The sequence below is a fragment of the Haemaphysalis longicornis genome, unplaced genomic scaffold (genome assembly GCF_048455015.1).
Source record: "Haemaphysalis longicornis isolate Haplotype H1 unplaced genomic scaffold, Haemaphysalis longicornis Haplotype H1 scaffold_9, whole genome shotgun sequence".
In the NCBI taxonomy this organism is placed as follows: Eukaryota; Metazoa; Arthropoda; class Arachnida; order Ixodida; family Ixodidae; genus Haemaphysalis; species Haemaphysalis longicornis.
In genome coordinates this window covers 861850-876442 of record NW_027526460.1, presented here as the reverse complement: position 1 = coordinate 876442, position 14593 = coordinate 861850, and the positions used below count along the sequence as shown (strand labels likewise).

The 14593-nt window shown below is 51.0% G+C and overlaps 1 protein-coding gene across 1 annotated transcript in view; it reads right to left on the bottom strand.

The window, feature by feature from the left end:
• Positions 1-789: 789 nt before the first annotated feature.
• LOC144151913 (uncharacterized) overlaps positions 790-14593 on the bottom strand; it is a 49432-nt gene continuing 35628 nt past the window's right edge. Inside the window, exon 2 of the mRNA XM_077683084.1 lies at positions 790-6935. Coding sequence (XP_077539210.1) covers positions 6590-6935 — 346 coding nt within the window. The 3' untranslated portion in view covers positions 790-6589. The remainder of the gene's footprint in view (positions 6936-14593) is intronic.

Genomic DNA, 14593 nt, shown 5'->3' with positions numbered 1-14593 from the left:
GGAATGACAGATTGCGCCACACACATTTAGATACATGTGATTTCATGCCGTCGAACGACTACTTGGACCACCGCTAATACGAGCGAAAACATTTGCACATCTGCGTGAACAAGTTCGTAGACAAGTCGGCGGGTGGGTGGTACTACGACGAATTCTCCCTTAAAGCGCACTACCGGTGCCAGACTCCCCTCCACAAACAGTGGGCGAATGTACCCTATTGACGCTGTAATACCTGCGAGACACAAAACGACACAGAGCGCTTCGGTACTTACAGAAGGGTGATCCCCGGCGTCGTCTTCGCGCGATTAGCGCAGCCGAATGCGATGCACGAGCACGCCATTGCTGAAATTTCTACGCCCTTATATCGTCCAGACAACATTCACGCGTGCAGTGGGGAACCGGCAGAATGCGACAGATGCGGTGCGGCTGCTACCTATGAGCGCGTTTTCTGCCCAAGGCAAGAAGGCGGCCATCGCCGCCGTCAGCTTTCGAGCGCCATCTCCACTCCAGAAGTTTTAATTGCGGTATTGCGCGAACATTTTGGTCTACCTTTATGTCTGTCAGTCTGTCACTCGATTCGCCACCCGGCCAAAGTGAAACAGAATCTGCACAATTGCTTTATATAGCCAATGCCAAATCTAAACGTGTAAGTCCGGTGGCAATATTCACAGTTGTGAACATTGGTGAACAAGTGCAAGACATTACGCAAATATGAGGTAAAAAATCAACACGTAAGCGATATTTGCAGTGTTCCTTTATTACAAATTCATGGATGCTTTGATTTTTGCAATAGCAAATGCAACAGCAATCCAGCCACCCGGCGTGGAGCAGTGGAAAACGGTAAATTTGAATTGACTTGAGCAAACCTCTATCGTGAGGTGAGCAGGAAAGAGAAGGGAGATATATACTTGAGAAGGGCGCCAGACGACTATCGTTTTTCGTCGACATTTGCAACGAAACTAGCAGATACGGGGCAATTTTTAACACGAAAGTATTTGATTCCGGGATATAGAAACACTTGAGTGACGCCATTTGCGTCGCGGAAATGACGCCAGTAAAACGAAGCAATCGGCCTGTAAATGGTGCACCCCCGCATACAGGGTCTTAGTAAAGTTTGGTTCGTTGTTGAAGGTGGTTGGTGTCGTCGTGGAGGGTGGTGAAGGACCCGATGACGAGACGAGGCCAGTAAGTGATGAAGAAAAAGAAGTCTATTTACACGTATTTACAAGAGACGACGAAACATAGCACAAGACAAGAAAAACTGGATTAAAATTAAAAGGCGCCGCAGCGCACAAAAGGGGGTATCGCGGCGCGATCCCTGATGCGGGCACGGAGGCCAAAAAAGGGTGCCGAACCGCCGCACGGTTGGCGAGAAATTCGTGGGGCTCTAGCGCCCAGAAACCGCCACGGGAGCAAGTCTTGGTGCGACCACTCTGGGCCGCAGCTCGGAACAAACTCGTCGAAGCGTGTGCGAGCAGGGCGCGAGCAATGCCGCCTCCCCCACAGCAGCGCACATGCCAAAAACGGTTTTGACCTCCGCTCCCCCCCGGCCGTCCCCGAAGGTCAAGATGGAAGGAAAGCCTCCCCCGACGCCTCACAAAAGCCGCCGGCGGAGCCCAACAAAGGGTTGCGACTCGCTGGCGTCGGCGGAGGCCGCCCCAACATTCCGACACCGGATGGGGAGACCCAGCAAGGCCACGAGAAGGGAGGGGGGTCATCGTCAAGACGGGGGTCATCGGCGCTGCAATCATTACAGCTCCCCTATCAAAAGCCTGTGTCAGGACTGCTTGGACTACTACAGGCGCCAAAACAAAGTGATTACAGCGCTGTAACCCAAACAAACACACACAAAAAACTGCGAGGAATATCCCTTGAGGACTCCATGCATGCAAGCGACATTTCCGCTGCGAGCAAAGCGCACAGTAAAGGCTACGCAAAAGAAATTAACCAAAAAGGGTGCAAAAGAAATCAAAGAAAAAGGGTGCATAACACTCCAGGGGCACATCATGCAACCAGCAAAATACCCGCGTGCGGGATACACCAACAAAGGCAAACGTGGGGCTCACTCGCGGGAACAAGGGAAGAAACAAGAGAAAACGGCGGCCCAATGAGCAACGCAACTGCAAAATAAAGCGACAAAACGCAGCGTGAACGTTACACTCCGCCCAAAGCACAGGCAAGAAAAAACAGCAGCGGAATGAACCGCGCACGAGCGTTCAATCCGTTCACCACAGTTTTTCCTTCCGCCAGTAGCACCCAGATTAATCGGGCGCCGCTTCGAGGTGAGAGTCCACCTGGTTGCTGCACCAATTGCGATGTTCGGAGTTCGCCGAGGCGTGAGGTGATCCGCCTCTGCAAGCCGTGGGGGAAGTCCCCACTGTCAGAGCCACACGCATGACCACGAGCCGAAGCGTTTGACACTGTCCCCTCCAGCGCATGCAAAGTGGCTCTCCGCTGCCCCTTTGTCGAACCTTGCTCTCACTTGGGACCCTCGATTTACTGCTCCCGCAAGCAGCAGTCCATCAGCGTTCGATGCTGTGAAGCTGCGCCTAGACCTAGGCGACCCCGAAAGCTTGTACAGCGCAACACTGGAGCCATGGTCACAGCTGGTCGACGGCTTGTCAACGCTAATGAGCGCTGGCGGACCTTGCTGAGGACGCGTACCCGCATGTGTGGACGGCGGCTCAGTGCCGTCCGAGTCCGTGTCGCTCGTCGGGGCATCACCCGTCTGCGTTAGCCCGCTGGACACCGCCGCCGCTATGCCTGCCGGGTCTCCGCTACCACAAATACCCGCGGAAGCTACTGCCGCCGGAAGCCCGTTTGAGCAGGATCGGGCACGATTCCGAAAAGAACCGCGATCAGTGCGGCGGTCAACCAGGTTCGACGCAGCTGAGCCTCGTCTACTCTTAGGGGGACCAAATATGTCACCCGGCGAATTCCGCAAGCCTCTATTGATCCCGGATAGTGGCTCGTCGAAGCAAGGGAACACCGGCGGGTATGCCTGGGCGCGAGCACAAGTCTGCGCGGACGGGAGCTGCATGGCGCGCAAATCCGGGTCTCTCGCCAGGGCCCCGCCGGCCGGCGTTCGTACTCTGCCGTCGGCCGTCGTGCCTGCTGCAGTTTTACCACCGCAAACTTCGGCGGCAGCGTCTGCCCCAAGCGAACCATTTGGGCATGGCCGGTCGTGATACGGCAGAGGTTTTGCAGCACCCAAGCGGGCGTTGGCTGTCTGACCGACCGCCGCTACCTCTACCGCTGAAAATCTCAGCGGAGGCGCCTCGATATTGCCCGGCTCATTTGCTTTCCCGGGACAGCCGCTGGCCAAGCCCGCCACCACTTTTCCGGCGCGTGCCGCCGCGGCGAGCGTGCATGCCCGGCGCGTGGCCTGGCCTACCGACTCTGCTAGCCTTGGCTGTGTAGCCGAGGAGCCGCTGACGGGAAGCTTCTGCTTCTGACGGGAAGCGCCTTCACGGGAAGCCTCTGCCAGAGAGGCAGATTTCGCCGGCCTGGTCAGCTGATCAGGGGTAACAATCCTTCTCAACAACGCAATTTCGTTCACTGCGCTGAGGCTCAGCTTGAATGGCTTAGCGGGGACACTCGGCCCGCCTAGCCGGCCGCCCACCTTGTATGGCCGTCTTTTAAAGATCCCGGAAACCGCCGCAGTGACCAGACGCGGCCTTTCAGCGGCCTCGGAATCAGCGACTTCAACCCACCGTTCCCTCTGTGGGAGTGGACTGGCTTCGCGATCGAGATAGCGGTAACGGCGGCAGTCCGCGGACGAATGTGTTGTCTGACCACAGCTGCAGCATGGCAGCACAACGTTCTCGTTTCCCGGCCGCGCCCAGAATTCCGCTTCGGCCAACCTTAAAAGCCGCTCCAGCTCTCGCGTTTTTGCGCGTTCGGCCTCCAGATCTTTATCCCTAGTCATGGTGGGCTCTGGCAATGGGGATGTCCCTCCAAAAAAAAGAAAGGTGCAGAGACGGACCACTCACCGTCGATGATACGGCCGCTCCGCTGCACCACGCACGTCAGTCCCACACGTCCCGCGGGGATCGGAAGGTGCTGAAGTGAAGTTTCCCCGGCAGGAAAACTAATTCATCCATTGTCTCGTAGGCGGCGCGCAGCCGCCCTGCTTCGTCGTTTTCCTTGCGTGTAGACGACTTTTTTCTTCTACTCTCGCGGTCACCTTTAGGTCACACTTCGTTCACGAGTTCGCCACTTGAAGCGACGAAGATATCCACGACGCTGTCGGGCTGCGCCAGTAAAGTTTGGTTCGTTGTTGAAGGTGGTTGGTGTCGTCGTGGAGGGTGGTGAAGGACCCGATGACGAGACGAGGCCAGTAAGTGATGAAGAAAAAGAAGTCTATTTACACGTATTTACAAGAGACGACGAAACATAGCACAAGACAAGAAAAACTGGATTAAAATTAAAAGGCGCCGCAGCGCACAAAAGGGGGTATCGCGGCGCGATCCCTGATGCGGGCACGGAGGCCAAAAAAGGGTGCCGAACCGCCGCACGGTTGGCGAGAAATTCGTGGGGCTCTAGCGCCCAGAAACCGCCACGGGAGCAAGTCTTGGTGCGACCACTCTGGGCCGCAGCTCGGAACAAACTCGTCGAAGCGTGTGCGAGCAGGGCGCGAGCAATGCCGCCTCCCCCACAGCAGCGCACATGCCAAAAAGGGTTTTGACCTCCGCTCCCCCCCGGCCGTCCCCGAAGGTCAAGATGGAAGGAAAGCCTCCCCCGACGCCTCACAAAAGCCGCCGGCGGAGCCCAACAAAGGGTTGCGACTCGCTGGCGTCGGCGGAGGCCGCCCCAACATTCCGACACCGGATGGGGAGACCCAGCAAGGCCACGAGAAGGGAGGGGGGTCATCGTCAAGACGGGGGTCATCGGCGCTGCAATCATTACAGTCTTCTTGCGAGGAAGCAACCTTTAGAACTAAACAGTACGTTATACTTTGGGTTCTTCGTTTTCAGTTTTTATATTTTAAAACGAGAGTGTTTTATGCCGGGATACACCAAGATTTCACTGACGTCATATCTGTCACGGAAATGAAGCCAGTGCACCTTCACCGAAGCGACCCCACAGCAGGACGTCGCTCGCCAAGCACACCCACAAGACAGCCGCCGACCCGCAAATCATGCTCAGCTGCAGGTTTCGCTGCCCATCTCACTTTCGCGTTTTACCGATTCCCATGACAGAGGAGTCAGCCACAATTTTGTATGCAACCTCCTTTGTCTGTACCCTTGCCATTTTCACAGCCATAACTTCCTGCCGAAGGCAAAGCTGTAGCCCTGCCGCTATCACGGCCGTAACTTGCCGCCAAATCGTCATCATCATCATCAACAACAGCCTACTCAGGTCCATTGCAGGGCGAACGCCTCTGCCATCGACCTCCAACCGATCGTGTCCTGCGCCTACGTAATTTCTATATTTCATCCCCCCACCGGGTTAACGGCCTTCCCTTTCTTCCAGACCCGTCTCTTGGTAGCCATTCTGTTACCCTGATTGTCCACCGGTTGTCGGTTCGTCTCCCTACACGGCCAGCTCAAGTCCATTTCTTTTTCTTTAACTGAACTATGATATCATCTACTCGAGTTTGTTCCCTGATCCATGAAGCTCGTTTCCTGTCCCTAGGTATTTTTCCTGTCATTATTCGTTCCATGGCCCGTTGAGCCAATCTAAGTTTGCTTTTTAATTGTTAAGTAAGGCGCCAAGTTTCAGCTCCGTATGTCATTACTGGCAGCCTACCGAACAAATGCATGATGTGCGCGGTCATTGCGAGGACCTCAGAGAAATGTGCGATATTCTTTGGCGGGTTCGACCCCTCTTCCAAGGTATGCAGTCGTATAACTATAATGTAATGATCTGGTCCAGTATTCACATCGCCAATAAAGTGGTTGATTGCCGCTGACATCATACATAAATGATATATCGTCTTGTCTGTGAACATTGATGCATCAGATCGTACAAATCTGTCGCACGTTGGGCACTGAGCGGGCAGAACAATCGGTAGCACTGCGGAGAACAAAGGGGACACGTGGCCTCAGCACGAACCTGCGAAGTGGGTTGCTCAATAGTCTGGGTTGCACAATAGTGGGTTGCACACCATACGCACGTGTGGTATTGTGGCATTCCGAGCGATAGTCCCTGTGTCGTCCCGTTGGGAAAGTCGCATCAACCACATTATTGACGCTCTTGCTTCTTGTGAAGGGACTGTACTTAGCCCTAGGAAATATTTACGCTCAGGTTGCTGGTTTGTGTGAGCAGTACTGACCATCTTCGGTGTGCTACAAGCATGTGTACAAGGACGAAGTAAGGTCTGAGGAATTGTTCCAGACGCAAGATCTTAGACGAGGTAAAAGTGGGACGTGTGGGGCCAAAAATATATATATATATTTCATTTCATTCGCGCGACTTGGAAGTTACCCAACGTGACGCAAACACTGATGGCGTAATGCCGTCGATTTCAATGCGCTTTTGTTGGGTTCCGGCGGAGGCTGCTCCGGAAAACCTGCTTAAGGCAGGCAGCGCGAACAGAAGCCGAATGGGCTTGCTACAGCCTCCGGCTGCAGGTAATCCGATGCGGCTAGAGCAGAAAGGGCTGAGCGAACAAAACGTGCTCCAACGGCAGGGCAGCGAAGACAATGTCCCGCGGCAGGCGACGTCCTCCCCGGCGCTGCTGCGTCTGATAGTCGTCTTCTCCGGGAATGACGACCCGACGACGCGTAGACGAGGTGACTGTGGTGGAAGGCCGGTCCATGTCGTCCTCCATCATGTCGCCGTCGCTGCCTCTTCCGTGCGTGGTGCGCTCTTCGTGAGTGACCGTCTCGTGGCGTTCGCGGGGCTCCATCGTGCGCGTGCCTCCCTCGTCCGCCAACAGCAACAACAGCAGCAGCATGACCAAAGGTGGCAGGCCGGCCCACGTTCGGTTCCTGGTGCGGAAAGGAGGCACCACCACCGTCGTCAACACATCCTTTGTCGATGCCCTATCCCATTGACTTCCAACTGTTCTTATCAATTCCTATCCAATCCTATCATGTCCGCATTCATTCGCCGCCACCAAATTTCCTTATACTATCCTTCCTCTCGGTTGGAGCTATGCCTCTCGAAGCGAAAGGAATTTATGTAGTTCACGTCTGCACATTTCAAGGGAGGAGTGGCAAGACCGTACTGCAAAAAAAAGTTGCAGAGAAATCTACCTTTGTATCCTACAATGTAAAGTGCGAAAGCGTTAATTCTTCTTCGACGGAGCGTGTTAGTACACACCTGCTTCATTTCCAATTTATAGTTCACGAGGACAAAAGGTTATCGCAAGGAGAAAGGCTAGCAACCAGGGTTTTTAACCGCCGTGTCCCAGGAGAGAAAAAGGCCCTCTGCGCTTCTGTCACTTGTGCTTTGTTGCTGCCCCCAGTATTCATCGGAAAGATGCGTCTTGGCAGCTGAGCTCAGCAGATTGGACAATTAACAGTTCCAACTAGAGACTATTCTAGGACAACGACACCTACAATTGGCTTCGCAGAAGTCAACAAAAGCCCTTCTGCGTTATATGAAGGACACAGGTTTAGCTGAGAGACTGTAGTGCCCACGAAGGGACTAAAGTGTGTGCGCGACCCCACCCCTATCCCCTAAACACCCCTTCCACAGTGCCGAGTAGCAATCCGGGATCTAAGCCTGAATAACCTCTCGCCCTTTCCTTTCGCTTTTCTCCTGCTACTAAAATGTGAGCGTGAAAGGTAGCAAATGCGAGCTGTTGGCCAGTTATGGCGGGCAGGAGTCAGTGTCGGTGTGTCAAAAGGTTTATTCTGTGATGTTTAGGCCGGACTGAACAATATTTCTTTTGTCAGAGAGAGAGAGAGAGAACATCTTTCTTTGTTCGGGGAAAAAAGTTATGGCTTAGGAAAATGAGGTGAAGAGATGGCAGGGAGCTCAAAGGTGGAACCTGAGCGTACCGCACCAGATGGAGCACCTCCTTCCCTTGCCCTCTCAACCAGGTCGCACTGATCTTGAAGTAACGAGCCGGTGAAATCTGCCTCCCATGCTTCGCAGAAGTGGAATATGTTTGAGTTGTTCTCTCCTGGCCATACCCTTGGACATGGCTAGTTCGCGCGCAAGAGGGTGGATGCTTCCCCTATTTTAGCAGTGTTCTAAGTTAATCTCTGAAGTTCCCACCGAACACACACCTTAACGCACATGGATTTTCAGATAACTGCGTTGGTTTTTCGTTCACAGAGTTTGTGATTCTTCGTCATTGAGACCTCGTTGTAGCAAGGGGGAAGACTGCCTTCTTAGGCATAGGATGAGGATTCATTCTTAACGTTTTTCTAAGTGGGCAGTGTGGTAGTCGGGGTCGCAAGGAGCACGGTATGCGAGTTCGTGTGACTCTTGCATAGTGCGTCGTGCGCTTCCACACCATTGGATACGGCTGTCTAAGTGACCTCGTTAACTTTCTGCTATATTGATGGGAATATCTCACAGAAGCGCTTGGTATTCTACCTCCAGAAAACAATATAATGTCCTTTGTGAGTCTGTAATGATGTTACGCTTCTATTTGACACTTCCGCTATTCGGATTGCCAAGAAGATGGCTGCAACTTCCACTTTGTCCTGTGTGTTGGAGGGACATGCAGCCACAGAGGTTGCCAGAGTAGTCAACTACGACAACAGGGGCTCCGTGCTTTCGTACATTCCGGGTCGGTGTATGCTGTGCTCTCATGATACTGAAACCTTCCCAGAATGAACTGGAGCCTGCCATACCGCCCCCTATTGTGTAGGATTGTATCCATATTTTTGGTAGAGGAGTTTTTATGCAGTGTAGGAGGATCGGTGCCATGTCTATCATGGCGTGGAGTGGTTTCTTTTCAAAGGGGGCGGGGAGGTGGCTTTTCTGTTCTGTTGGCGGTTGCCTGTTTTGCGGTGCCTGTTTCTTTTTAAAGGGGGTCTGATGGCCCCTCCCGATTTCGTTTATACATCCGCTTTCTTGGTGCTAGGAGAGTGGTTTCTGCGATTTCTTGAAATGTGTTAGGAAGACACAAGTTGAGGACCTATTCGTCGTCATTATCACCAACATCCTATTGAGGACGACTGCAGCGGGAACGCCTCTCCCATTGACCTTCACCCGCCGTTGTCCTGCGCTTCCCGAGTCCTTTGCTTGACCCGAATACTGTTATTTCATACCTGCATCGAGTAAACGGCCATCCCCTTCCTCTGGACTCGTCTATGCATGTTCATTCGTTTACCCACCCTGATGGTCTACTCTTTGGGTGCGTTCCAGTTTCCCCTTTAGACGGCTTCGTTGGCGTCTTCACGGACAGCCCGCCATGTTAAGCACCGTGCCAATTGAACGAAGCAGTCAACGAAGACTGCTTCGAGGAGACGGCATCAAAGTCAGCAACCATGCAGGCTACCTTCCTGTCTACACTACGAGGTGACGCCAGCGCCACCTTTTTGCGTAATGATGCTGGAACAAAAGCACTTGTTCTTTTACTGAAATATTTAGTATAATTTACTAGTGGTGAAGATGACTTTGTTTAATTTTTAACTCACGTAATGTTTGGGATAACAGCGGTTGTATTAGTTACGAAACCTGTGGCTTGCGTTTCTCAACGTTTGCTACGAGGCTGTCGTCTGCACTGGTGTTGCGTTTCGGACCACGGCGCCGTTCCGATTTTATTCCATTAGACGTCTGGTTAGACTGTTTCGTAGGCTGTCTACCAAGCTGTCTGCGAATTGGACTGCAGCCTTTGTTAGTTCGTCTCACGGTTAAAATTGAAGACCTGCGAATTGAAGCTTGCCTCCACTGAATGCTCGCATGACCGTTTAATGGCCGCCCCCAGGCACGTCTCCGCCAAAAGCTCTCTCCTGCCAAAAAAATGCTTCCAGCCACTAGTTTAAACATGACATTATGGCATTCTGGGAGTCCCCCAAGATCTCATTACATCGCATTTAGGTCACAGGCTCACACATATAAATGGCACTGCACAACTAAATCGGATAATTGTTGGCATCCCCCACGGCACTATTTTAGGTCCTCTTCTGCTCATATTATATGTAAACTATCTTGTTAACACTGATAATGATACCGAATATATACGAAAATGACACCACATTACTATTTACAGCCGAAAATCCCAACATCTGAATCATGAGTGCAAACTCTATGCTAAATAAAATGCAAGTATGGTCCAGGAAAAATGGCTCAAAGATCAACGCCAACAAAGCAATCAATTCTATTGAGAGCAAAAAGCAGACATATGCGCATTTTGATGTCTAAGTAAACTAGTCACAAATAGAAATGGTAGCTTCCGCAAAAACCTTCGGTGTCTACTTTGACCGAGGTATGTCATGGAATGCGAACATATATTTTTTAGCAAGTAAACTTTCCCAGGTTGCAGAACAAGTATATTTACTTAGGTATCTCCCTTGTCAACTGAAACTACTCATTTATGATTCTCATTGCCAGCTTACTAAACTACTACAGTCTTGTTTTGGGCTATGACCACTGCGTCCAATATTATCCGTCTGTCTCACCGCCAAAAACGAAAAATTCGCTTTGTTCAGTAATCTCGGTGTACTCCAAATACAGCACCACTTTACCGGCCGCCTTGAACTTATGTACCGCAAGGAAAGAAGAAACAATCACAGTTTTATCGTTAGTCAAGCAAACCTCAAACTAAATATTCCCAGCTATACCACCGGAAAACCAGAAAAATAGTATGTCCCGCACACTCGCACTAATTATGCCATGCAAATGCTTTCTCACAACCTTCCAAAATTTCTGAACAGCCTGCTACTTAATGGAATTGATGTGACATTGTGTACAGCTGCAAGCGTAATAAACGACCTGGCGTTCCGCAACTACCCGTAAAAACCCGCGTATAATACGAGGCTTTTTTCCAAATTTTACTCTGTGAAATTTGTGCCTCGTATTATATGTGGATCCCAAAGTTTTCAGCCGAAAATTTGCACTTTATTTCAGCGGAGGATGCGTCACCTTGCGGTGGCGTAAGCTGGCTGCTTCTTCTCTCACCCGGCGCCATTTTGATTGTTTTGACCACGCGAAGGATCTCGGCACGTTCACCGCAAGTGTATCACGATGTCGGGTGCGCGAAAGCAGTATTCGGCTACGAAAACAGCACCCCCATTAATATATTTCTACTAGTATTTACCCGCTATACCCTCCTTTCATATCCCCTCCCCCTTCCCCCTCGGGCCTGATAAGGTGTCGGCACCCTTCGCCAGACAGTTTCGGGCCCTTTTCCCCCTTCAAAGCCTCATCGCATCGCATCGCTGCAATTAAAAGAAAAGTTATTTTATGTGCCGAGACCATCAGGAATTGCGCCGCAGGACGGCAGTTCGGCGTCACCGAAGGCAGCATTCGTGGGTAGAGAAAGCAACTGGTGCTTGACTGGATAAAGTCTGTGTGGTGTCGGCGGCCTGCAGCACTGTTGGGGATGCCCGTCAGTGCTCGTGTTGGACGCAATTCGCTGCCACCTGGCCGATTCCGTGGAGAAGTTGTTGCGCGAACCCCGCACCAAACTCATTGTCATGCCAGGAGGAATGACATCCCAGCTTCAACCACTAGATGTTTCCATCAACATGATGAAACGATTCATCATGTAATCTTAGAATGTCCCCGACATGACGATGCCAGGAGGAACTTTAAAAGTGTGCTCATGTCCTTAGGCAATAGGCCGTTTAACCTCGCCAAAGTTCTCGGACCATGGACAACACCCAGTCAGCGACGGCGTTCTTTTTCTGCTCTTAAACTCTTTCTAGAGACTGCTTTATTAGGACTTTATTAGTAGGAAATGTACCTCTACCTTTGGTATTATTGCGCTTAGAGTCTCCAACCATGACTACGCTTTATTGCGTTTCTCGTTGTGCCGTTTTTCCTTCCTCCATTCTGTACTGCACATTGTGACTTCTTTAGTGTGTGATTTGTTTGTAATCTTCTGTGTGCTTTGTGATCTCCTGTTGTGTGTGACGTTTCCCCTAACCACCATCAAGTGTCTACCATAGTTGCTGACTCCTATTAAGGGACACCAGGGACACATTTGTGTTTGCAGTATATTGTGTGCATTGACTCCATGAATCATTGCAAGAACTCTACCGCAAGACCTGCCTTCGCCGAACTGGCCAGTGAGTTTGAGACTCTTGAAATGTCTATTACGAACAGTACCTTACGCGAGAAGGAGTAGCCGGCGCTTCTATAAAACGTCAACCTCTCCTTTTTTTCAACCAGGTATTAAAGAAGAAGAAGAAAAGCCTTTCACAGACTGCATCAGGTCCTGCTACCAAGAGTGGATGAGGTCAGGAGACCCGTAAGTAACAGCTACCGAATGGCTGACGCCGGTTTCTCCAGCGGTGCTTTGTGGCTGGATCGCGGATGCGTGGGCCAGCATCCCAGAGGAGCTGGTCAGTCGCTCTTTTAAGAAATGCGGCATTTCGAACGCCCTTGATGGCACTGAGGACCACTTTCTGTGGGAAGACATTTCCGACAAGGCGACTTCAGGAGACAGCGGCAGCGAACCTGACGATGACTAAACGAAAGTCGGGAGACAGTGCCAGCGAAAACTGACAATGACTGAACGGTAACTGCAGTGCAAATGAATGTTTTCTGTGCTCTTTACCTCGCATTATATGCGGATGCAAACTTTTTTTCTGATTTTGCTGTCCCCGAATTACACCTCGTATTATACGCGGGTCCGTATTATACGCGGGTTTTTACGGCCCGCCTTTATTGCACTTCAGTGTTATGCTGCTACATGTGTAGTAAACTCGTGATTTTTCTTCTTTTCTTGTTTTTCATTTTGGAGTCATTGTTCTCTGTATTCAATACCCGTATATAATTTGTCCAGATTTTTTCTTAAACGCATACACAAGAGTGTGCAGGGCATTGCTTTCCGATCTGCATCCCTGCAGCCTGCAGCCCCCTCATTTTTCTGTGTTACCACTTCTTGGCAGGGTATGCTACGAGATCAATTTCTTTTTTCAACGTTATTTCTGTGTCTCATTTTGTATAGAAGTCTATACTGCTTTCGCTTCTTTTCCCTATCTTTTTTTTATTTATGGTTGTACGCTGCTGTCTCCAACTGCAATGGATTGTAGGGCCCCTCAAATTGCATGACTGCAGCATTTTCCCCATTGTCCTGGCCGTACACTTGTTTGTGGAAAATAAACATTCACTCATTTCATCTGTGCTGGTTTTGAGGTATTTTGACTTGTTGGCAAGGTGGAGCCACATTCTTTAGGGATTAAATTTCGTTTGGGCTCAGTGCTCACTTCGCGATCGATGCCCGACGAACCATTGGCGCGCCGGTTAGCCGAGTGATTATGTGGGCGGGGAACCGCGCAATCGGCGCAGGCAAGCCATTCCAAAAAAAAAAAAAAAAACTTCGTGCCTTGTATGAAATTTGTGCCGAGGTTGAAGAAATTGGAACAGCTAGCCCTTTCAAATTCATTTTTCTACCGAATGAATTCGCGTGAACGCACCCGGAGTGGTTGAAACATGGCCTAAGGGCTCCATACTTTTAGATGCAAAATTTTTCTCCCAATTTTTACAAGCCGCTCAAGTGGCCCTTTCAAATAAAATAGCAAGCAAGCGTGAGGCACCATATTGTTGTCAAAGCAGCAATAAACCTCTTTGGGTTGTGCGATAGGTAATTTATCACGGCAAACAATAGCAGAGACCCTATTAGGCGCGTCCCAAAAGTTTCTGCAATGCCACGAAAGCAAGGTATACTCAATTATCCTCTCTTGTGGAAGACAGTATATCGCCCAGTCAGCCACCCTCCAAACTTATTATCTAACTCTAATAGTTGTCGTTGGAAACCTTAGTTCACAAGCACATAACTTTATCAGTTGTTTTAGAGATGATTTCGAGGGAAGTATAGAAGCGTTTGCGATGTGACAGCTCCAAGTGAAGAAGTGTCAGTACACGGAGCATCCGTCGCGTCAATAGAAAGCCTTCAATTGACCTGCCAGCGGTCACACGACGGAGGTGGAAGAAAGACATCAGGGACTGTTCGTGTTTTATTATATTTTCGCTTCTTGTTGGACCGCACTGCACTACCCTCTTTATATCCAGAGCGCTATTAAAGCACAGAAAATGAACCATTCATTTCTAGCGCGCGCAGCGTCTGTTTCTGTATATTTCGTCATCCACGTAATATATTGCCACGAGGAGGCGACGAGCGCAGTAGGGTATGCGCCGCTGTAGGCCCGTTTACGAACGACGAAGAAGCTGTGTGCGGGGCGTACAGCCTGGGCCAACGCCGCTCTGCAACAGCTGCATAGGTCATCTCACCCTGTAAATAGACCGCGTCACCATCCTCCATGGTTCGCCTCATTCCTTCTGCAGCCACGTAACATTTTGGTAGGGGTGCTGGGGACCGGACATCTTCGGTCGGCGTGGTCTCGGCCTGTAACGGCTCGTCTCGATCGGCTGGCTGCTCTTCGGCTGCGGTCGTGGGGCGAGGGACGTCGTCGAACGCTGTTCGCAGTGGGCTGCGGCTGCCCGACACGGCCCGCGTTCCCTCGACGGTTTCGGCCTCGCAAGTTCTTCTGCCAACGCTCCCACGTTTAACGGTGAG